This window comes from Heterodontus francisci, chromosome 1 (genome assembly GCF_036365525.1).
Source record: "Heterodontus francisci isolate sHetFra1 chromosome 1, sHetFra1.hap1, whole genome shotgun sequence".
NCBI classification, from domain to species: domain Eukaryota; kingdom Metazoa; phylum Chordata; class Chondrichthyes; order Heterodontiformes; family Heterodontidae; genus Heterodontus; species Heterodontus francisci.
The window spans coordinates 99,668,036-99,693,267 of NC_090371.1; the positions used below are offsets into that span (position 1 = coordinate 99,668,036).

At 46.0% G+C, this 25,232-nt stretch overlaps 1 protein-coding gene and 1 long non-coding RNA gene across 3 annotated transcripts in view; one reads left to right on the forward strand and one right to left on the reverse strand.

Moving 5' to 3' along the window:
• Window positions 1-601: 601 nt before the first annotated feature.
• LOC137371263 (uncharacterized) lies at window positions 602-7,211 on the reverse strand. The gene is made up of 3 exons (XR_010975200.1): window positions 6,827-7,211; window positions 2,536-2,866; window positions 602-879 (listed from the first exon to the last, which is right to left on the reverse strand). It is a non-coding gene; the product is annotated as an uncharacterized lncRNA (long non-coding RNA).
• Window positions 6,525-25,232, forward strand: part of setd9 (SET domain containing 9) — a 38,673-nt gene continuing 19,965 nt past the window's right edge. Inside the window, exons 1-3 of one of the 2 annotated variants that reach the window (XM_068033511.1) lie at window positions 6,525-6,850; window positions 13,598-13,965; window positions 21,774-21,897. In XM_068033511.1, the coding sequence (XP_067889612.1) occupies window positions 6,672-6,850; window positions 13,598-13,965; window positions 21,774-21,897 (671 nt within the window). In that variant the 5' untranslated portion in view covers window positions 6,525-6,671. Of the gene's footprint in view, window positions 6,851-7,042; window positions 7,228-13,597; window positions 13,966-21,773; window positions 21,898-25,232 lie in introns of those variants that run through there. The other variant, XM_068033520.1, reaches the window with a different exon arrangement.

Below are 25,232 nucleotides of genomic sequence, written 5' to 3' on the forward strand. Positions count from 1 at the left end.
TATTCCACCATAGGAAAAGAGGCTTTGGCAGTTCTGTTAGCCCTTCAGAATTTTGAGGTCTATGTTAAAAACGGACACAGAGAAATTCTAATATACACTGACCACAACCCACTAACTTTTCTAGAGAAATTCAAAGTTAACAACGTCAGGTTGTTCAGATGGAGTTTGCTCCTTCAGTGTTTAAAAATCATGCACATAGCTGGGAAAAACAATGTCATTGCGGACACTCTGTCCAGAATTTAAACAGACTACATGCCACCAGTGAACTGTGGAAGGTCTAGTGATAGTGACCCTGAGGAATGCATGTGAATGAATGCATGTTGATCTGTGCTATTGTGTTCTTACTTTTCCTTCTTTGTCCAAAAAAAAGTAACATTTAATTTTTTTTCCTTTTTGTGGGGAGGTGTCGTGCTCAGCAAGGAGAAATTATGAACTATATAATCAACTTAGGAAACAAACCAAAACAGACTTGAGGCGCGCCGAAGCGGCCTGGATTCAAACCGACCAATCAGGAGAAAGGATTGTGACCGGCGACGGCAACGTGTGAGTGAAATGGCAGCACGTTCTGGAACAGTTGGAGCAGAATCAGTGTTGGTTTTAATTCAGTTATTACTTCAAAAATGACAATACCATCTATTCCAGCAAAGAGGAAGGACCCTGCCTAGGATCACCATCTTAAAACTATATGTAGACAGAGACTGGAGTTGGCCTCAAACTCCCTACCTGAGAAATTGAACCAGGCTTTAGCCATTCAACTGTGACTGAGATAACAAAAGAAGTCTGCAACAATGCATATGTCCTCCTGAATCTTGCAAGTTTTTTTTTCAGTGAACCAAAAAAAAAGGAAAAACCAGGCCTGCATCGTTTCAAGTCTTCACCCTGGGGAAAAAGCAAGTTTTACAGTGAACTCTTTTTAAAACCATCAAACCTAAATGCATGTTATCTTTTAATATCTATCTTTTCTTGTGTGTGTGTATATATATCTAAGCGCGAGAGAGTGGGTGAAGTTGCGTATATTTTCGGGTGTTGTGTAATAAGCATTTATCTTTCTTTTAAACTTGGAGGAAATCTATCATGTGGCTGTTTGTTAACTCTTAAAATGCTCAGGAATTAAAACATATTTTAAAAACATGCCTTCTTTGGTCAGTTGAGAGGTGAAAAAACGGGGAAACCATCATCTCCCATCTGTTCATAACAGTTTCCTTTAAAAATTAACACCTTCCAGCACCTCCTGCAACCGGATAGGCCACAGACGTATAGGCTTTTGTCTTTCCTCTGGACACCAGCCTACGGAGGTCGTGATGCAGTGCAGATGCTGGGCAAGTCTGCACCTCCTAAAACCATGCCTAAGCTACGCAGTAAACAAACAAAGATAACCTTTCGTCTTGGAAGCTGGAATGTGAGGACTATGTGCCCAGGAATGAATACTGACCCACACTCCACAGTACAGGTACATAAGACAGCCCTGATTGACTGTGAGCTACACAAGCTTGGTGTAGACATTGACGCTTTGTAAGAAATCAGATTAGCTGACAAAGACTCTATTCGAGAGGCTAATTACACCTTCTTCTGGCATGGAAAGAGTGCTGAAGATCGCTGTGAGCATGGCGTAGGCTGTGCAGAGAGAAACCGGCTGACAGTCAATTGAGCTACCAGTAGCAACCTTGGAGCACCTCATCTCCCTGCGGTTATCATCCGATGGAGGCACAGACATCATATGCGTCTATACACCAATTCTGAATGCCAGCATCTCAGATAAAGAGCATTTCTGAGGAACATCCCAAATGGTGAGAGGCTATTCATCCTGGGTGACTTCAATGCACCTGTTGCAGCAAACAGTGATTCATGGCCAACGTGCCTCAGTCATCATGGGGTGGGTAAGATCAACGATAACGGATAACGCCTTCTTGAGCTTTGTGCACTGTAAGAACTCTGCTTCACCAACACCTTCTTCCAGGGCAGACATCACCACAAGGTATCATGGCGTCACCCAAAGTCTGGACATTGGCACCAACTAGACCTAGTCATTACAAGGAGGCGCGATCTGCCAAGTGTTCTTCACACCCGCACCTACCACAGAGCGGACTGCGACACCAACCACTCTCTTATCAGCAGCAGAGTGAAGGTGCAGCCCCAAATGTTCCGCAGCTCCAAACACAACCGCCCACCACGCGTCAACATCCCAGCCGAACTGCTCAAGCACGGCAAGTGCCATCTATTGCTATACCTCTATGACCTTCTCCTTCTCTGCTGGGAAGTAGGCTTTGTTCCACAGGAGATGTGTGATACCAAAATCATCACACTATACAAAAACAAAGGCAACAGAGGAGACTGCAACAACTACAGGGGCATCGTGCCCCTTAGCGTCATAGGGAAGGCCTTTGCTAGGGTCACAATTAAAAGACTCCATTTACTTGCAGACCGAGCGTACCTGGAAGCGCAGTGTAGTTTCCCTGCCAGCAGATCTCCTGTGGACATGATCTTCTCCATACGCTAGCTAAAACAGAAGTGTAGGAATAAAGTATACCCCTTTACCTTACTTTCGTAGATCTCACTAAGGCGTTTGACACCATCAGCAGAGCAGAGCAGGGCAGGGCTCTACAAGATTCTGGGAAAAATTGGCTGACCACCGAAGCTCCTCAGTCTCATTCACTCCTTCCATGACAACGTGCACTGCACTGTACAGTTTGATGGCTCCACTTCTGACAGTTTTGGAGTGAAGAATGGACTGAAACAGAGCTGTTTCCTAGCCCCCACTCTGTTTGGCATCTTCTTCTCCATGTTCCTGACCTTCGCCTTCCTTGCAGATATGGAAGGAGTCTACTTGCACACTAGGCCAGACAGCAAGCTCTATAATCTATCAAGGCTGAAAGCAAAAACAAATGCACATTGTATTCTGATCAGAGAACTCCTGATGAGGCCACGCAAGTTGCTCACTCGGAAACTCAGCTACAGACTCATGGACTGTCTCACCCATGCCTGTAACTGGTTCTCTTTGACTTTAAGCGTAAAGAAAACCGTAGTCATGGGACAAGGTGTTGCATCTCTGCCCCTGATCACACTAAACAACAGCCCACTGGAAGTGGTTAGCAAATTCTGCTACCTTGGGTCCACAGTGACAGACAATCTTTCCCTTGAAGCAGAGCTCAATACACGCATAGGGAAAGCAGCTACCACCTTTGGCCAACTCGCAAAACGTGCATAGAATAACACCAAGCTGACCCTTAGGACCAAGCTGATGGTTTATAAGGCCTGTGTTCTCAGCACCTTGCTTTATGGCTGTGAAACATGGGCGACTTACAGCTACCAGGAAAAGCAGCTCAATAATTTCCATCTTCGCTGTCTGTGGCACATTATGGGTATATCCTGGCAGGACAAAATCACAAATGTGGCAGTCCTCTCAAAGGCAGAGCTCCCAGGTGTGTTGGCACTAATCAAACAGAGGCAGCTTCAGTGGATCAGACACGTCTGCAGGATTGAAGACAGTTGCATACTCAAGGACCTACTGCATGGTGAAGTAGCCGGGACCAGATGACCAGCAGGGCACTCAAGCTCCGCTTCAAGGATGCTTGCAAGCGTGACATGAAGGCCCTAAATATCGACTATCACACCGGGAAGTCAACATCTGGCGAAAGAAGGAAATGTTGACACATTCTGTGGACTGGTGTGCACTACCACGACAACCAGTTGTAGCAGCAGCTTGGCAACAGGCACCAACGTCAAAGATTGAAAATGGAAGGCAGAAAATTAGTAAGTGTGTTTGGAAGGCAGAGGAAACAAAAGCTAGAAAATGGACAAGAAGGGAGTTTGGCTGTGCTCAATGGTGTATACTTCAATGCAAGAAGTCTAGCGCACTCACAGCATCATCTGACAGCTTCACATGCAGCACTTGTGGCAGAACCTGCCTCTCAAGGATTGACCTTCACAGCCATCAGCAAAGGTGTACCAAGAGAAGACACCCCACCTAAATGGATTGTTTGCTGCGTGTGCATCATTTTTCGCAGATGGAAGGATGCCAACCAACCAATCTGTGCTCTTAGCTCATCTACCTTATTCCCTAGACTTCTTGCATTGAAGTATACACCATTGAGCACAGCCAAACTCCCTTGTTAACCATTTTCTAGCTTTTGTTTCCTCTGCCTTCCAAACACACTTACTAATTTTCTGCCTTCCATTTTCAATCTTTCTTCTCTCCCTTCTGAATCTACTCTCAGGTTCCCATCCCCCTACCAATCTAGTTTAAATCCTTCCCAACAGCACTTGCAAAACTGCTGAGGTACAAACTGCTGAGGCTGTACACATCCCACCTCCCCCAGAAGTTGGCACAATGCCTCAGGAACCTAAAGCTCTTCCTCCTGCACCAGCTCTCCAACCACGTTTTCATCTGCTCTATCTTCCTATTTCTGTACTCGCTAGCATGTGGCACCAGGAGTAATCCAGAGATTATTACATTTGAGGTCCTGCTTTTCAATCTCTCTCCTAGCTCCCTAAATATTGCCTTCAGGACCTCATCCCTCTTTCTGCTTATGTCATTTTTGCCGATATGGACCACGACCTCTGGCTGTTCACCCTCCCGCCTCAGAATATCCTGCAGCTACTCAGTGACATCCTTGTTTCTGGCACCAGGGAGCCAACATACCATCCTGGAGTCATATCTGCAGCAGAAGCGCCTGTCTGAACCCCTCATTATCAAATCTCCTACCATTATTGCTCTTCCACTATTCTTCATACCCCCAACTATGCAGCTGAGCCACTGATGGTGCCATGGACTTGGTTCCTCTGGGGAGTGCAGGCACAGCCATCACTCTCTCCAGTATTCAGAACTGAATACTGGTTGAAGAGCAAGATGTGTTCATGGTATCCCTGCCCTGTCTGCCTGGTCCTCCTTGTCTTTCCTGCAGTCATCCATTCTCTCTGCCTGCATGTTTTTAAATGTCAGAGTGAACACCTCCTGAAATGTGCTATCCCTGAAGCCCTCAGCCTTGCAGATGCCCCATCGTGACTTCAGCTGCCACTCAAGCTCCAAAACCCAGAGCTTGGGCTGCTCTAGCTGGCGCCACTTACTGTACATGTGGTCATCCAGCCCACAAAGCACAGGATGTGCATTCCATGAGGCTGAGGTTCCCTGCCATGTCTTTAGTTTCTAGACGATTATCTGGAAACACTTACAAGCTACTCACCAATCAGCTCCTACCCTAGTTGGGACATCACTATAGCCGTTTTGCACATGTTGCTTTTGTTGTTGGCGATTTTGCTGGAGGCTTTCTCCCCTGCTTTAACGCCTCAGTCGCAGCTCTCAGTCTCCACCTAGGTCTTTCACCACCGCAGCTGTTGGCGAGTCTCTCTGTGGTATAGATAAATGTCTCCCTGCTGACCTAATTAATGCCTCTGGTCTTCAGCTCTTGCTGTCTCCCACTTCCTCACTCAGACCGCTCCTCGTTTTGTAAGAGACCAGAACAGTACATCTTCTCTCATTGCGCCTAATTCCCTCATCTTCCAAATTCTCCTGAATTAAGTACTCTGTTGAGGATGGACACCATCGAGCTGGACTCCAGGCTACTTATTTACATGTTTTGTTTCCATGTTTGTGCTTGGGGCTAGGCTGTTCAGTTTTCTGTCAATTAACACTCTCTCTGTACTAACACTTTGTCTTTCACCATACTATTAACATACATTTGTCTTTGCTCCATGACCTTCTGGTCAGTTATTCTCTGTGACCTTGTCCTATCAACACCTTGTCTTTTTTATCTGTTGCCCCACCCCCACTTTACTTGCTTAAAACCTATTACATTTCTAGCCTCTGCCAGTTCTGATGAAGGGTCACTGACTTGAAACGTTAACTCTGCTTCTCTGTCCACAGATGCTGCCAGACCTGCTGAGTATTTCCAGCATTTCTTGTTTTTATTACTTATTCACTGTGTTAGGGGTCTTGCCTCCTTCTAGCTGGATTTCAGTGTCCATCCTCTGCCCTGTGGTGGGGCATGTGGCTAAGGAAAAGGCAGCTGGTGCTACTGCTGTTGGTGGTATTGTTGAATTCCTCTTGTCTCTCATCAGAGCTGAAAGGTAGAGTGGCATAAATTGCTGTGGTGAAAGTTGACAGCAGGGAATTGCAGTTGAAGGTCAGTGACGTGCAAGACAGGTGAAGTGTCTCTCAGAGAGTACTTTGAACAGCCGCCTCTCACCTGGCCATGGATGGAGCTCTTCAGTTTCACTAATCACAGCCTTTCAGCTTCACTGACAAAGCTCTTCCAATTGTGCTCTGCCTTAATGACCCTGGTAAGTTGCTGGCTGGTCAGGAAACAGTTGTCCTGGCTGGGAAATCCAGCATTAAAACAGTTCTCAATTGGCTTTTTAAGTACCTTAATTACTTTATCCAACAGATTCAAGGGGGTTCCCCACTTGCCTTCAATCCCACCCTGGTAAAACCCAGAAAAGGGCAGGGATGATGTCGGGATCCTGACCTGACGTCAGATTTTAGGACATTTAACTCTCTACATGCATTCAAACCTGCCTCCGCTTGCCTGGGAAAATTTCCCCCACCATTGCAGCTTGATGACCTTTTGTCGGAACTGGAAAAAGTTACAAGTTTTAAACAATCACAGAGGCTGGGAAAGAGGTGAGGGGAGAACAAAAGGGAAGATCTGTTATAGGTTGGAGGCAGGAGAAAAGAAATGACAATAAGGGATGGTAATGGGGCAAGTAAAGAAACAAAGGATGGGTCTAGAGGAGGTGTAAATGGGGAGAGCAGAATCACTAACAATTGCTGTGCTGAAGCAAAATCCAACAAAAAAAAGGGCAAAGATTATGACCTGGAATTGAAACTCACCCTGACAATAACACCAACACTAAGGCGAGTATTTACACTCACACGAGTACCGACATCAATACTGACATTCACGCTAACACTCGCACAAAAGGAAGAGGCCCCACTGTCGCTTCCTTCAACGGGAGCTGCTCCGGAGAGCGGGGCCGGAGGCCGGGCCTTGTCCCCCGGAGAGAGCGGGGCCGGAGGCCGGGCCTTGTCCCCCGGAGAGAGCGGGGCCGGAGGCCGGGCCTTGTCCCCCGGAGAGAGCGGGGCCGGAGGCCGGACCTTCCCTTCCGGAGAGCGGAGGCCTCGGCCTCTGAGCTGTCGGTCGCGGCGATGCTGAAAAAGCTTCTGTCCCGCTGGAATTGTTATAAATACAGGCTGGTGCCCTGGATCGCCCTGAACGTGTGGAAAAACCAGAGGTAAAAAGACCAACCGCTAAATCGTGTTTTAAATAAATAACCAACAATTAACTACAACAAATATTAACTACACCCATCTATTAAAACTGTACAATTAACACATGATAATTATAAGAATAAAAAATAATTTGAGGAACACATCAACCCATAAAAGGAAATTTATTAAAGCATTCAATAGTGCAAGATACAGTAAACTATAAAGTAACAAACAAAATAGCATACACCAAATAATAATTCCAGCTAAATATTAAATACGTCAGTTTAGTAAATACAGCAAAATATTAAATCAATAAAATAAATACATCATTGTACTAATTACAGAAAATATCACAGGGTACAAAACGTAAAGCAAAATTGCAAGTTGTGGTTCAAATGCTGTGGACAGTATGCTCTCTACCTATCCAACATATCAGCCGCAGGCCTGAACCACTTTCTGGTCAATCCTCATTAAAATAAATTTGGCAAGCTACCTAACAGGGTAGCATTTGGTTGCCACAAATTTTAAATTGGAGGCTTTCTATCATTTTACATTATTTGGTATGTATAATTGAAGAAGAAGGATTTTTTTCCCAAAAATATGCTTTATTCATAAAATTTGTTTTTAAAAAAACTTCACATAACAGTTCTCTGCATACAGCCTGAGGGGTTTTTACACAGGTTCCAGCCCCTCGCTATACTATGGTGGGAGGGCCTTACATAGTGTCCTTTCCCAAGTGAGACTTTGCACCGGCCGCCCAAGTTTTAGTGCATCCCTCATAGTCCTGGACCTTGGAATGTGCCAGTCTGCAACACTCGGTCATTGACAGCTTTTTGCACTAGAAGACCAGCAAGTTTCGGGCAAGCCAAAGTATGTCTTTCACCGAGTTGATGGTCTTCCTGCAGCAGTTGATGTTTATCTCGGTGTGCGTCCCTGGGAATAGCCCATAGAGCACTGAGTTGTGCATTACAGAGCTGCTTGGGATGAAGCTTGCCAAAAACAACTGCATCGCTTTCCAGACCTGCTTTGCAAAGGCACATTCCAGAGGGAGGTGGTGATTAAAGGTGAAGAAACAGCCAGATTTTCTCAAACTGCCTTATTTTGAACTCAGAAAAGTATTTAAATTCCAATTTAATTCTGTACTCAAAGTGCCTCATTTAGCTCATAATAGTATATACCTACAGTGACACCTTCACACTTGTATGACTGGACAAACTCTGTACCTTCATACTCCTTAGCCTTGTTAATACTAGTATATCAGTGTGTATGTGATATGAAATATCTCTACAGTGGCATTTACCATAGCTAAATGAGAGGATATGGTCTTTTAAAAAGTTGATTTTGTGTAGTGCTTGCACCTGGAGGTGAGTTGATTGTGCTTGCACTGGCAATTTTGTAAAGCTATCCAGTTAATCCCATTGCTTCACTTGCACGTTCCACATTGCCTTATAATTTTTTTCCCTTCAAGTATTTATCCAATTTTCTTTTGAATGATATTACTGAAGCTGCTTCCACCACCCTTTCAGGCAGTGCCTTCCAGATCACAATAACTTGCTGTGTAAAAAAAAAAAAAATTCCTCATGTCGCCTCTGGTTCTTTTGCCAATCACCTTAAATCTGTGTTCCCTGGTTGCTGACCCTTCCACCACTAGAAACAGTTTCTCTTTATTTACTCAATCAAAACCATTCTTGATTTTAAACAGCTGTCAAATTTCCTCTTAACCTTCTCTCCTCCACGGGGAACAACCCCAGCTTCTTCAGTCTCTCCACAAAACTGAAGTCCCTCATCTCTGATTCCATTCTAATAAATCTCTTCTGTACCCTCTCCAAGGCCTTGGCATCCTTCCTAAAGTGCGGTGCCTGTAATTGGACACAGTACCCCAGCTGAGGCCTACCTAGTGTTTTATAAAGGTTTAAGGTAACTTCCTTGCTTTTGTTCCTCTATCCCTCTATTTATCCCATATGCTTTTTTAACAACCTTCTCAACTTTTTCTGTCACCTTCATAGATTCCTCCCAGAATCGAACCCAGGTCCCTGGAGCTGTGAAGCTGCGGTGCTAACCACTGCGCCACCCCATTGTTACAAGTCACTTTAGAATTAGAAGCTGGGGTTTTCAGTTTTTGCATATGTCAGCCTGTAATATCCCTATCCATTAAAATGAATGGGGTGAAATTGCTGGTAGGCCATTGTACTGATGCAAAACTCCAACTAGAGACTTAGTGCAGAATCTTCCCAGCCCGGTGGAGGTAGATTCGGGGTGAGCAGGGTGGGAAAGTTCCAGAAATTGATGATGGGTCAGGATCCCAGTGTGAACCCTCTCTCTTTCCGACTTAACCCTGGGTGGGATTGAAGGTGAGCAGGAACCCTCTGGATCTGTTGGTAAATAATTATGACGTGGCTGAGGTTGTTAAGAAGACAATTATGAGCTGTTTTAACCCTGAATTCTGGATTTCCTGCCATGGAACCTATTTCCCAACCTGTCACTGAGGCAAGTGCATAGCTGGAGGAGCTTCTTCAGTGAAACTGACTAGCTGTGTAGGCTTTGATCAGTTATGCTGAAGAGCTCCAGCCATGGCCAGGTGAGAGGCTGCTGTTCAAAACAGTTCTTCTCTCAGAGAGTGCTTTCACTGCTTGACAGGTGGTGCCAACTTCTGGGAAGGCACATAATCTGTGTTATAATTCACTCAGCTTCAACTGCACTTTCCTGCTGCCAGCCTTCATCACAGCATGGGAACAACTTATGCAGTTCCAGCTTTCACCTCTGCTGAGGGGCAAGAGCAAAGGCTACACCACCACCAACTGCTGCAGTTGCAACATCAGCTCCCTTCTCCTCAGCTGCATGCTCCTCCAGAGGGGATGGGTAATGAGATCCAGCTGGAAGAAGGTGAGAACCCCATCACAGGGTTTAGAGGCAGAGGATCAGCTCTCTCAGCATGTCTGAGCACCAGTGCCTGGCTTTCATGGCAGGTGATTGCTGACATCTGCAACCTCCTGGAACACAACCTCCTTCCCAATGGACCAGATGCATTGCCAGCAAAACCCCCCCCCACTTCCCGGGTGTGCACCTCTTGCCTCGTGGTGTGCTGTCTTCCCCTGCAAGGAGAGAAAGCCGAGAGGTGTCAGTGGTTGTATTGGCTTGTGTTTTTTTTATTCGTTCATGGGATGTGAGTTTCGCTGGCTAGGCCAGCATTTGTTGCCTATCATAATTGCCCACGAGAAAGTGGTGGTGAGCTGCCTTCTTGAACCGCTGCAGTCCTTGGGGTGTAGGTACGCCAACAGTGCTGTTAGGAAGGGAGTTCCAGGATTTTGACCCAGTGACAGTGAAGGAACGGTGATATAGTTCCAAGTCAGGATGGTGTGTGGCTTGGAGGGGAACTTGCAGGTGGTGGTGTTCCCAAGCATCTGCTGCCCTTGTCCTTCTAGGTAGTAGAGGTCGCGGGTTTGGGAGGGGCTGTCAATGGAGTCTTATTGAGTTGCTGCAGTGCATCTTGTAGATGGTACACACTGCTGCCACTGTGCATCTGTGGTGAAAGGAGTGAATGTTGAAGGTGGTGAATGGTGTGCCAATCAAGCGGGCTACTCTGTCCTGGATAATATCGACCTTCTTGAGTGTTGTTGAAGCTGCACTCATCCAGACAAGTGGAGAGTATTCTATCACACTCCAGACTTGTGCCTTGTAGATGGTGGACAGGCTTTGGGGAGTCAGGAGGTGAGTTACTCGCCGCAGGATTCCTAGCCTCTGACCTGCTCTTGTAGCCACGGTATTTATATGGCTAGTCCAGTTCAGTTTCTGATCAATGGTAATACCCAGGATGTTGAGAGTAGGGGATTCAGCGATCGTAATGCCATTGAATGTCAAGGGGAGATGGTTGATTCTCACTTGTTGGAGATGGCCATTGCCTGGCACTTGTGTGGCGCAAATGTAACTTGCCACTTGACAGTCCAAGCCTGGTTGTTGTCCAGGTCTTGCTGCATCTGGACCATGGCTGCTTCAGTATCAGAGGTGTCACGAATGGTGAACATTGTGCAATCATCAGCGAACATCTCCACGACTGACCTTATGATGGAGGGATGATCGTTGATGTGGCAATCTTCCACATTGTCGGGTAGATGCCAGTCTTGTAGTGTACTGGAGCAGCTTGGCTAGGGGCATGGATAGTTCTGGAGCACAAGTCTTCAGTACTATTGCCGAAATGTTGTCAGGGCCCGCAGCTTTTGCAGCATCCATTGCCTTCAGCCGTTTCTTGACATCACGTGGAGTGAATTGGATTGACTGAAGACTGGTATCTGTGATGCTGGGGACCTCAGGAGGAGGCCGAGTTGGATCATCCACTCAGCACTTCTGGTTGAAGATGGATGCAAATGCTTCAGCCTTATCTTTTGCCCTGGTGGTCTGGGCTCCCCCATCGATGAGGAAGGCGATACTTGTGGAGCCTCTTCCTCCTGTTAGTTGTTTAATTGTCCACCACCATTCACGACTGGAGGTGGCAGGACTGCAGAACTTAGATCTGATCCGTTGGTTGTGCGATCGCTTAGCCCTGTGTATTGCATGCTGCTTCCACTGTTTGGCATGCAAATAGTCCTGTGTTGTAGCTTCACCAGGCCGTCACCCCATTTTTAGGTATGCCTGGTGCTGCTGCTGGCATGCCCTCCTGCACTTTTCATTGAACCAGGGTTGGTTCCCCAGCTAGATGGTAATGGTAGAGTGGCGTTACACTTACAGGTGATAAGCCCCACATTCTGACAGCATGCTCCTGCACAGGATGCCTCAGGTCAACACACCTTGCAGCTCCAGTCATTCCTCTCTCTCCAGACACCTCACATCCTCATCTGAGCAACCAATGCTCACACTCACCCTCAGTCTATTGTCCTCTTACACCATGCCTCACAGTCACCCTCCATAAACCCTTTTCTCCACATTCTCGACCTAGGCACTGGAAACGACAACAGCAAACTCAGCTCAGTCGACCCTGAAAAGTCCTCCTTACTAACATCTGGGGACTGGTGCCAAAATTGGGAGAGCTGTCAAACAGACTAGTCAAGCAACAGCCTGACATGGTCATAATCATGGAATCATACCTGACAATGTCCCAGACACCACCATCACCATCCCTGAGTATGTCCTGACCACCGGCAGGACAGACCCACAACAGGTGGCAGCAAAGTGGTATATAGTTGGGAGGGAGTTGCCCTTGGAGTCCTCAACATTGACTCCGGACCCCATGAAGTCTCATGGCATTAGGTCAAACATGGGCAAGGAAACCTCCTGTTGATTACAACCTACCACCACCCCTGCCACCTCGGCTGGTGAATCAAGCTTCTCCATGTTGAGTACCAATTCGAAGAAGCACTGAGGCCCCGTGGACACAGTCCATTTTCAATCTGCAGATAAAGCAGAAGATGGCTAAGATGACCGCCACGGTGCAGGAGCGGGATATTGACCAGATCTGTGCCACGTACAGGAACACCAAGAGCGCCTCGTAGCTGATGACCAAGTTCTTACCAAAATGGAGAGGGAGCGTTGCTCCCACATGCCCACTTTCTGTTTCATCATGGCTATATGCTCCCTCCGAACAATATCCCCAGCACCTTCAGGTAGTCTGACCGGACAGTGAAGGGAACAAAGAATCGGTCGGCCTAGTTCCCAAAGAACATGGCGTCGCTCTTGCCATTATTTACTTTAGCTCCCGAAGCCAGTTTGACTTAGTCGCAGATGCTAATTAGTCTGCCTACTGACAGTGGGTCCGAGCAGAAGACGGGGATGTCATCCATGTACAGGGAGGTGTCCACACCTGCTTGGTTGTAGAGGTTGTCCTCTTCCTCCCGTCCTTGGTAAGGATAACCCACTGCAGTTCAACAGATCCCGCAGCAGGACCTCCAGATAAGAGTGAGACGCAGGGAGCAGCCTTCCCAGGTCTCCTCTCCATTCCTGTGGTTGCTGCAGCCTCAAAAATCCAAGTGTTGGTGAGCCTTTGTAAACCATGCCATGGTCCCTTTAATTAGAAATCTTTCCGTTGACAGAATGGATGTGTCTTCTCACCCACCCTCACTAATTGGTCTGGGAACCTGGAGGCAGGATGCTAATTAGTTTGTTCTGGTAAAGGGCAATGCACAAATGCGCTGTACAGAGAGTCAGGTTCAAGACTCAAAAATGGTCTCGCCATTCCAGCAGGGACTAAGGTGATCAGTTTCCATCCTTAGTTTCATATTATATACATCCCAGCTAGAAGCATTCCAAGAAGCACATTCTCAATTTGTAGTTGCCACCTGTAAGATATGATGGAGGTTGAGAGAATCTGAACTTGTAGTCAGTCCTGAAGGAATTTGATTACTCCCCCAGAAGCACAATGATGCAGGGTTTTCTCAAAGCATGTGTTTTCTTTTGTTATTACAGGACACTACGATTTGTTGCAGAAGATTCTTTGGATAAACTTATTTCTGATCAAGTGGTTGAAGCGTCATTACTGAAGCTATTTCGTGCTTTGTTCTTGAGTGATTTGAGCAATCAAGCTGAGTTTCTCAATCTGCTGCCAGAAAGTATCCAATCAAAATACAAGAATATTTTCATTCATTTTCAGTCAATTAAAAAAACTGAGAAAGAAACAAAAGGAAATGGAATGGATTTTAATCCTGATGGGGCAATGTTTGAAACACTTGGATTCATTATCAATCGAGCAACTAGTTCACTTTCCTTTGCAGGAAGAGGGGTGTTTGTGACAACAGGAAGGGTCCCTAAAGGAGCAGTTGTTTGCATGTATCCTGGTACTGAAGTCATTTTTACAACTTTTATTTCCTGCAATGCTTTGATAGCATTTTATATGTGTAATGTTAAGTTACTGTTTGTGGTGGTGTGACCACTTTGCTTTAATCTCTAGGGTAACACTGCACTACTTCAGATATTGTCAGCTGAAACCACTTTCACTACAAGTATGGTATTTCACTGCTCATACCTCCATCTCCCTTCTCCTCCCCTGTACCTGCCTCTTCGCTTATCCACTTAGTCTTCCCTGCCTTATTGGCTCTGAACCTCCTTTGCCCATCCTCCTCTCTTGCCTGCTCTCCTACCCCAGCCCTCTCACCCCTCCCCTTCCCACACTTCTAGCTCTACCCACTGCCATCCTCTCCTCTCATTCACCTTTGTCACTTCCCTCCTCCTCATTTCCCCTTCCATCTTCTCCTCGCCCTTGTCTCCATTCTCACCCTAGTGCACCTCCTCCTCACTTCTCTCCTGCCAATTTTCCTCCTGGGTGGGATTCAGAGCCAAAAAGATAATTAGTGGGGAAGGGGGACAAATGACCTTCAGCAATATGCTCAGAATGACTGTCAATAGTTGTAGTGTTTTGGGGGAGGGGTGTTGGTGAGGTTATAACAAGAATTTAAAGATGATCAGTTGGGAGGGCAGTGAGGAGGGTTACCAACCCTAGAAAATCTGCAACTGGTGGTGGTGGGAGGGTGGTTGTCAATCACCAGAAAGTCTGGCTGTTTTGGCAGGACGGTGGGTGGTTGCCAGGACAGCCATTCCTTTGTTAGGGGAGGATTGCCATCCGAGGGGTTGTCGAAGATGAGAGCAGGCCAATGGCAGATGGATGGCTGAAAAAACATGTTTGGGGGCGGTGCCCGAACAAAGTCAAGGGGAAAAGTACAAGGATGTTTGTGGAGTTGCTGAAATGTGAGGAAGCTGTAATATTCTGCACTACTTTGGGGACATTGGCAGCACTGGTGAATGCTCACAATGGGGATGCAGGGGGGTGGGGTGTGGGGATGAGCTGAAAATTCTGAGTCTCAATTCTTGTGGAATCATAGGCAGACTGACCTCCTGTGCACATTACAGCTTCAGATACACGGGGTGGAATGACTGATCAGATGCTATGGGGGTGGTCTGATATTTAGGCATAGGAATGGAACTCCGAGTTCAGTATCTGACCAGGAGCCTAAGAGAAGGTTTACAGTCAGTGACGGACTCTTAATTTCTCGAAGGCAGGAGGCTTCAAATGTCTCCACAAAGTTATTCTGCATTGCCACCCAGTGGAATTTCAGTGGAGCTTAGACACAGGCTGACTTTAATACTAAATATACAAATGTTTGGACCTATGGTTACTTGACAGGTTTTTAATATTATGAGTGGCAACCACAGTATTATCTACAGGTATGAGATACTGTAAATAAACATTGACACTTTAAAAATGGGGTTCCTATTGACAAAGCCTGACAGGAGTTTTCACTGTATTTTGAGACTGACTGTTACAACCCACTCAGTATTTTATGTGGGTGTACATGTGTATGTTATATTTTAATTATACCATGGAGTTCGCAGGGCAATTTTTGTTCATCTTTCTTTTACTTTTTCCAGCAGCAAGTGTCATAGGGAACACAGTGAATACATGTATAAAAATACACATGCAAATAGTATTATTCATTATTAATCCACTCTGGATTATAACTCATTAGCTCATGGATGTCATTGTATGCCAATTAAATGGAACATCCTGGCTGTCAGTGTTCACTATGATAAATGCTGATGGGACACGAGTATGGCAAATTTCTGCTTTCAGCATCTGCTAATTCTCAACGGCTATTTCTCTCAGGTTTCTAAATCTGTTTATATGTTTTAAGCCATTTATCTGAAGGTTTACATATTGACAAAAATTGCCCTGTGATCTCCATGGTGTACAAAAATAATGGACACACGAGTGATTTCAGGACATTTTGGGTTTCAGTGCTGTTATAAAATGCATATGCTACTGAAACCTTCATCCATGCCTTTGTTACTTCTGAACCTGATTATTCCAATGCTCTCCTGCCATCCTCCCACCTTGCACCATCTGTAAGCTTGAGCTTATCCAAAACTGCTGCCTGTATCCTACTTCAGACCAAGTCGATTCTGGGTACTGCCTGTGCGGAGTTTGCAAGTTCTCCCTGTGTCTGCGTGGTGCTGCGTGGTCTGTGTGGGAGGAAACCGGGTGCTCCGGTTTCCTCCCACATCCAAAAGACTTGCAGGTGATAGGTAAATTGACTGTTGTAAATCGCCCCTAGTGTAGGGAGGTGATAGGGAATATGGGATTACTGTAGGGTTAGTATAAATGGGTGGTTGTTGGTCGGCACAGACTCGGTGGGCCGAAGGGCCTGTTTCAGTGCTGTATCTCTAAATAAAAAATAAAAAAGTCCAGTTCACCCATCACCCCCATGCTTGTTGACCTACATTGGCTCCCGCTACAGTAAAGCATTGGTTTTAAAATTCTCATCCTTGTTTTCAAATTCTTCTATGGCCTCACCCGTCCCTATCTCTGTAACCACTACTAGCCCTGGAGTACTCCTCTAAGTCTGACCTCTTGCACATTCTCAATTTTCATCACCCCATCATTGGTAATTTCAACTGCCTAGGTCCTAAGCTCTGGAATTCCAACTCTCTCTACCCTCCTTCCTACTTTAACACACTTCCTAAAACCTCCCTCTTTGACCATGCTTTTGATCATCTGCCCATATATCTTCTCATGTGACTCAGTGTCATTTTTTAATAACACTGGTGAAGTACTTTGAGACATTTTGCTATCTTAAAGACACTATATAAATGCGAGTTGTTCTTGCTTAATTAATATTTCCCAAGGGTGTCTCTCTACACACATCACTCATGGTCTCGTGTTGGAGTGCAAAATTCAAACTGCCGCATGTGAATTTTGTACCCAAAGCCAATTTGAATTTCCAATCTAACCACATGGGATAAAGGTTTAAAAATCTCTCCACAAAAGAGTGGATTCTTGACCACCCATCCATGTCGAGTTTTCCCAGGGTGGTTAGAGGTAGAAAGGAGCTTGTTCCAATCAAGGCAAGGACTTGAGTCAGATTGGGACTACATTGTATATTAACATGAGGAGTAGTTGTTCCCCCCTCCCCCCAAATTAGCAACTGTTGGCTTCAAAATGAGTGTGATTAAGTAGATAAAATAAAGCAGAATGAATACCCTCCCCTATCTAACTTTGATTACAAGTAGAGTCATTTATGACATAGAAGGCGGCCATTCGGCCCATGTTGGCTCTCCGCGGAGCTATCCAGTCAGTCTCACACCCCCGCTCGATCCCTGTGGCCCTGCAAGTTTATTTCCCTCAAGTGCCCATCCAGTTTCCATTTGAAATCATTGATCGCCTCTGCTTCCACCACCCTCGTGGGCAGCGAGTTCCAGGTCATTACCACTCGCTGTGTAAAAAAGTTCTTCCTCACATTCCCCCTGCATCTCTTGCCCAAAACCCTCAAACTGTGTCCCCTAGCCCTTATAGCATCAGTTAATGGGAACAGCTTTTCCTTGTCTAACTTATCTAACTCTGTCATAATCTTGTACACCTCTATCAAATCTCCCCCCAATCTCCTTTGCTGCAGCGAGAACAACCTAAGCTAACCTTGTAACTAAAATCCCCCATCCCTGGAACCATGCTGGGAAATCTCCTCAGGACCTTCATATCTTTCCTACTTGCCTGTATTAAATTCCAACTGCCACTTGTCTGCCCATTCTGCTAGCCTAACTATGTCCTGTTGCAGGTGGTTTGTATCATCCTCACTGTCTGCCACTCCTCCAAGTTTGGCATGATCGGCAAATTTTGAGACTCTACTCTGTGTTCTGGGATTCAAGTCATTTATATAGCAAAATAATAGCAGTGTTCCTGGCACTGACCCTTGGGGAACACCACTGTCTACCATCCTCCAGACTGAAAAACAACCATTTACCATGACTTGCTGTTTTCTGTCCTAGAGCCATTTTTTTTTTTATCCAATTGGACACTGACCCTCCTATTCCATGAGCCTCAGTTTTGTTAACCAGCCTGTTAGATGGTACTTTATCAAAACTTTCTTAAAATCTGTATAGACAACATCCACTGCATTCCCTTCATCAACCTTCTCTGTTACTTTATCAAAAAATTCAATTGGATTAGTCAAGCATGATCTGCCTTTTACAAATCCATGCTGGCTGTCTTTAATTAACTCAAACCTCGCCAAGTGCCTGTTGATTTTTTTTCCTGATTATTGTTCCTAAAACCTTACCCACCACTGATGTCAAAGTGAATAATGGTGTCAAATTTGCCACTTTCCAAAACTCTAGGGCAGCCCCGCTCTGGGATCTAGGGAAGACTGGAAGATTATGACAAGCCCTTCCACTATTTCCATCCCCACTTTTTTTTTATTTCCAAAATATACTTTATTCATAAAAATCTGTAAAAATTACATTCCCAAACAGTTTAAAACAGCATCAAGTCAAAAAATACAAACAGTGCAAAGGTGATCAGTTTACTTCTATACAATCATGAGTTGTCTCACAACTCTTCCATTTCATTGTCATGCCATATACATTTTTACATTTACAGCACACAAAATTTCTCCAATACAGTTCGAGGGGTTTCCCATGGAACCAGCCCCTCAGTTCAGCTTGGTGGGGGGACCTTACACTGTGGTCTTTCCCCATTGAGCCTTTGCTGCGGCTGCATCAAGCTTTAGTGCGTCCCTCAGCACGTAGTCCTGGACCTTGGGATGTGCCAGTCTGCAACATTCGGTGGTGGGCAACTCTTTACGCTGGAAGACCAGCACGTTTCGGGCAGACCAAAGGGCGTCTTTCACCGAATTGATAGTCCTCCAGCAGCAGTTGATGTTTGTCTCGGTGTGCGTCCCTGGGAACAGCCCGTAGAGCACAGACTCCTGTGTTACAGAGCTGCTTGGGATGAACCTTGACAAAAACCACTGCATCTCTTTCCACACCTGCTTTGCGAAGACACATTCCAGGAGGAGTTGGGCAACCGTCTCTTCCCCACCACAGCCACCGCGGGGGCATTGTGCAGAGGGGGCGAGACTTCGGGCGTGCATGAAGGATCTGACGGGGAGGGCCCTTCTCACCACCAGCCAAGCTACATCTTGGTGTTTGTTTGAAAGTTCTGGTGATGAGGCATTCCGCCAAATGACTTTGGCGGTCTGCTCGGGGAACCATCCGACAGGATCCCCCGTCTCCTTTTCCTGTAGGGCCTTGAGGACATTCTGTGCAGACCACTGCCTGATGGACCGGTGGTCAAAGGTGTTTTCCCGCAGAAACTGCTCCACGAAGGATAGGTGGTACGGCACAGTCCAACTGCATGGAGCGTTCCGCGGCAATGTGACCAGGCCCATCCTTCGCAACACTGGGGACAGATAGAACCTCAGCACGTAGTGACACTTGGAGTTTGCGTACTGGAGATCTACACACAGCTTGATGCAGCCGCACACGAAGGTGGTCATCAGGATGAGGGCCACGTTGGGTACATTTTTCCCGCCCTTGTCCAGAGATTTCAACATCGTGTCCCTCCGGATCCGGTCCATTTTAGATCCCCAGATGAAGTGGAAAATGGCTCGGGTGACTGCCACAGCGCAGGAGTGGGGTATGGGCCAGACCTGCGCCACGTACAGCAACAACGTGAGCGCCTCGTACCTGATGACCAGGTTCTTACCCACAATGGAGAGAGATCGCTGCCCCCACATGCTCAACTTTTGTCGTACCTTGGCTACTCGCTCCTCCCAGGTTTTGGTGCACGCCCCGGCCTTTCCAAACCATATCCCCAGCACCTTCAGGTAATCTGACCTGACGGTGAAGGGAACAAAGGATCGGTCAGCCCAGTTCCCAAAGAACATGGCCTCGCTCTTGCCATGGTTAACTTTGGCTCCCGAGGCCAGTTCGAACTGGTCGCAGATGCTCATCAGTCTGCGCACGGACAGCGGATCCGAGCAGAAGGCGGCAACGTCATCCATGTACAGGGAGGTTTTAACCTGAGTGCCTCCGCTGCCTGGGATTGTCACCCCTCTTATGCTCGCATCCTTCCTAATAGACTCAGCAAAGGGTTCAATACAGCAAACAAACAAGACCGGGGAGAGAGGACAGCCCTGTTTGACTCCAGATTTGATCGGGAAACTTTCCGATTCCCACCCATTGATTGAGACTGCGCTACTGATGTTTGTGTAGAGCAGTTGGATCCAATTGCAGATTCCCTCCCCAAACCCCATTTTGGAAAGCACGTCCATCATGTAGGTGTGCGATATCCTGTCAAAAGCCTTCTCCTGGTCCAGGCTGATGAGGCAGGTGTCCACCCTCCTGTCCCGTACGTAGGCGATCGTATCCCTGAGTAGCGCGAGACTATCAGAGATCTTCCTGCCGGGTACAGTACAGGTCTGATCGGGGTGGATCACCAACTCCAGAGCAGACTTGACTCGACTGGCTATGACTTTGGACATAATCTTGTAGTCAACATTAAGCAGTGAGATGGGCCGCCAATTTCTGATTTCTGCCCTCTCCCCCTTCCGCTTGTAAATGAGGGTGATGATGCCTTTCCTCATGGATTCTGACACGCTGCCGGCCAGGAGCATACTCTCGTATACTTCCAGCAGGTCCGGGCTGACCCAGTCCCACAGGGCCGAGTACAACTCGACCGGTAAGCCGTCGCTTCCGGGAGTTTTACTCGTCTCGAAGGACTCAACGGCCTTTGTCAGCTCATCCAGAGTTAGCGGCTTGTCCAGTCTCTCCCTCCTGCTGTCATCTAAGACCTCTGTGATAGATGACAGGAAGGACTGGGAGGCTCTGCTGTCTGTGGGCTTCGCGTCATACAGCCCAGCATAAAATGATTTGCTGATCCTTAGTATGTCGGACTGCGAAGACGTTACCGAGCCATCTTCTTCCTTCAGGCTGCTGATAACAGAGCTCTCTCTGTGTACCTTTTGGAAGAAGTAACGCGAGCACGTTTCATCCTGCTCGATGGAGCGGACTCTGGACCGGAAGATGATCTTGGAGGCCTCATTGGCAAAGAGCGAGGCCTGCTGGCTCTTCACCTCTTGGAGGTCCTCCTTGACCTCGACCCCCATTGACTGCAACCGGAGCAGATTTTGCATACTTTTCTGGAGTCGGGACATTTCCCTCTGTCTCTCTCTCGTCCTCTGAACACCTTTGTGGATGAAGAACCTCTTGATGTTCTCCTTAATCGCTTCCCACCAGTGAACTGGAGACTCAAAGAGGGGTTTCACAGTCCTCCAACCTTTGTAATCCCTTTTGAGTTCCTCAACGTTCTCTGGGGTCAGCAGTGTAGCATCGAGCTTCCACGTCCCTCTGCCAACCCGCTGGTCGTCCTGTAAGTGACAGTCGGCCAGTAAGAGGCAGTGGTCGGAGAAGAACACCGGCTTGACGTCGGTGGATCCGACCGTGACGGCACGGGACACAAACAGGAAGTCAATCCTGGAACGGGCAGACCCGTCCGATCTTGACCATGTGTATCTGGGCTGCAATCATATGGACCAGGTGACTTATTTACCCTAAGCATAGCCAGCCTTTCCAGTACCTCCTCACTCTCAAAGTAACTGTTCACTGTATGTGTAGATGTACAGATTGCTGAAACCAAACTAAGTCATTAGCTAAATTTGAAAAGCTAGAGTTTCACCTTATAATAAATACAGCTTCATCCACTTTGAAAAAACTGTTGCAGACCTTTCCCTCCCCTCAGCAGGTGTGTGCATTTATAAAATCTAAGAAGCACATCCTTATCTGTATTTAACTGATGCTTTGTTTTTGTGAGTAATAGGTACTGTCTATCAGCAAAATGAACCAATCCTTTTCCAGTCCATGTGCAATCCATTCATTTTTCGATGTATAGATGGTGTGTTGATTGATGGGAACGATAAAGGAATTTCTAAAGTTATTTACAGGTAAGTTTTATTCACCTTGTACTTCCAGGTGTGAGCACAGATTTTTAAAATCCTGAGTACACTTGTAATTGTGTGAAAGTAGTCTGTAGTGGGAATTTATAACTGAATTCAGTGACTCACCTCTCCCTATCTCTACAACCTCCTCTAGCCCTACAACCCTCTGAGATCTCTCTGCTCCTCCAATTCCAGTCTCTTGAAAATCCCATATTTTCATTGCTGTACCATTGGTGGCCGTGCCTTCAGCTGCCTAGGTGCTAAGCTTTGGATTTCCCTCCCTAAACCTCTGTGCCTCTCTACCTCTCTCTCCTCCTTGAAGACGCTCTTTAAAACCTACCTCTTTGACCAAGCTTTTGGTCGCCTGTCCTAATATCTGGCTCGGTGCCAAATTTGGTTTGATAACACTCCTGTGAAGTGGGATCTTTTTATAGTTGTTAAAGATGCTATATAAATGCAAATTTTCATTGTTATAACAACCAACGAGATGACTGTAGTTGTTCTTTGTACAATTTACTTATTCAAAGATTCCAGGATTTTACAGAACTCCATATCAGTATATAATTAGAGTCATAGAGTTATACAGCACAGAAACAGGCCCTTCGTTTCTGTGCCGGCCATCAAGCACCCAACTATTCTAATCCCATTTTCCAGCACTTGGCCTGTAGCCTTGTATGCTACGGTGTTTCAAGTGCTCATCTAAATACTTCTTAAATGTTGTGAGGGTTCCTGCCTCTACCACCTCTTCAGGCAGTGCGTTCCAGATTCCAACCACCCTCTGGGTGAAAATTTTTTTCCTCAAATCCACTCTAAACCTCCTGCCCCTTACCTTAAATCTATGCCCCCTGGTTATTGATCCCTCTGCTAAGGGGAAAAGTTTCTTCTTATCTAACCTATCAATGCCCCTCATTATTTTGTATACCTCAATCATATCTCCCCTCAGCCTTCTCTGCTTCTAAGGAAAACAACCCTAGCCTTTTCAGTCTCTCTTCATAGCTGAAATGCTCCAGCCCAGACAACATCCTGGTGAATCTCCTCTGCACCCTCTCCAGTGCAATCACATCCTTCCTATAGTGTGGTGCCCAGATCTGTATACAGTATTCCAGCTGTGGCCTAACTAGCATTTTATACAGCTCCATCATAACCTCCCTGCTCTTATATTCTATGCCTCGGCTAATAAAGGCAAGTATCCCATATGCTTTCCTAACCACCTTATCTACCTGATCTATGGACAAGTACACCAAGGTCCCTCTGTACTTCCTAGGATCCTACCATCCATTGTATATTCCCTTGCCTTGTTGGTCCTCCCAAAATGCATCACCTCACACTTCTCAGGATTAAATTACATTTGCCACTGCTCCGCCCATCTTAACAGCCCATCTATATTGTCCTGTAGGCTTTCCTCCTCACTATTTACGACACCACTAATTTTCGTGTCATCTGCGAACTTACTGATCATACCTCCTATATTCACGTCTAAATCATTAATGTACACTACAAACAGCAAGGGTCCCAGCACCAGCAATGAATCTAGTAAATGCCATGCTTCAAATCAGAACTTCAGTGTAACAGGAATGAATGCACTGGTACATTGGAATTTTTCCCTTAAATTGGGTATACTTATTCAGATTCATGATGTTAGTAACTAAAGGATTAAGGGCAAGCTCCAAACAATTAATGAGTTCTTCACCCCTTAAGTATTGATCGTTAATTCTATTAAATGTTTCCTGATTGGATTTAGCTACTCAGTGAGTCATGTCATATACTCTTAGAATGGAAACATTGTGTGAATGACCCTCATAATAAATCCAGATAACTTGAGAATATACTGCAGCAGAGGTAAGCATCCCGAATAACATTGCAAGGGCTCTCAGTCCTACGATAAGGGGCAAGAGGTTTAGAGGGGATTTGAGAAAAACATTCTTCACCCAGAGGGTGGTTGGAATCTGGAACATACTGCCTGAAGGGGTGGTAGAGGCAGGAACCCTCACAACATCTAAGAAGTATTTAGATGAGCACTTGAAACGCCATAGCATACAAGGCTATGGGCCAAGTGCTGGAATAGATAGGCTTGATGGCCAGTGCAGACATGGTGGGCTGAAGGGCCTGTTTCTGTGCTGTATAACTCTGACTCTATGACACCTCACTGAGCAATTTTTCACCCCTTACCAATACCACAACCACTCCCCACTGAGAAAGTTATAAACCTTTTCCACCGCCCAACAACTCCACTGATCAAAGTTATTGGTCATCAACACCTACATAGAGCATCCCTCATTGTCACTGATAAGCCCTGTCCATACTGACCAAGAATTCAACCCAATTCCCCTTTCCCCCCTTTGAATTTTTTTTTTTATTTCCAAAATATACTTTATTCATAAAAATCTGTAAAAATTACATTGCCAAACAGTTTCCAAACAGCACCAGAAAATACAAACATTGCAAGGGAGATCAGTTTCCTTCAATACTGTCATGAGTTTCTTCCCAACCCTTCCATTTCACAATTGTCATATCAATTACAGTTTTACATTTACAGCAATTGAGAATATTAATACAGTTCAAGGGGTTTCCCCCCTTTGAATGCCGACCAGCACAATTTTGACTGCTCCCAATATTGAATGCATTTTTTGTTCCAACTCCTCCCCTCAACCCTCTCAGACTATCCTCTCTTAGTCACCCTGACCATATTTCCCAACTCTCCCCTCTGCTGTCTCCTCCTTTGCCACTCTATTCTCCTTCCCCTGCAAATGTTTCCTGCCTCCCCTCCTCTCGCCCTGTCTTCTTCACTCCCCTTCCTCCACCTTTTCTCCCATTATCCCATTCCGCTTCCCTACCTCCCCATCCCCCTCTATTTGACTGCTCATCACACTCCTTATTCCTCAAAATTGGTTCCATTATCTTCCATTCTTTAACTCTGCTTGACCTGAAAAATTCAAATTGTCTTGACTATTCTTACACAATCACACGGGAGATCGACTAATTATTTTAGCTTTTTCTACTGAAGTGTGAAAGAAATTATGCTGTATGTAACAAGTATGCTGCATAAAACTGAAACATGCATTGTAGGATCAGTGCACTTTGTTTTTGTTTTTAGTAACGCATTTCTTTACTATAATTTGAAATAAGTTTGAATAAAATACCTCTAGTAAGAGGGTCCTGTGGGGTTTGCATTTCTGTTCTCTTCTTTGAGAAGCAAGCCAAGAAAAGAGAATTCATAAAGATGTTTAATTCAATCAGTAATCAAAGCACCTTTGACCACCGGTCCATCAGGCAGTGGTCTGCACGGAATGTCCTCAAGGCCCTACGGGAAAAGGAAACGGTGGATCCTGTCGGATGGTTCC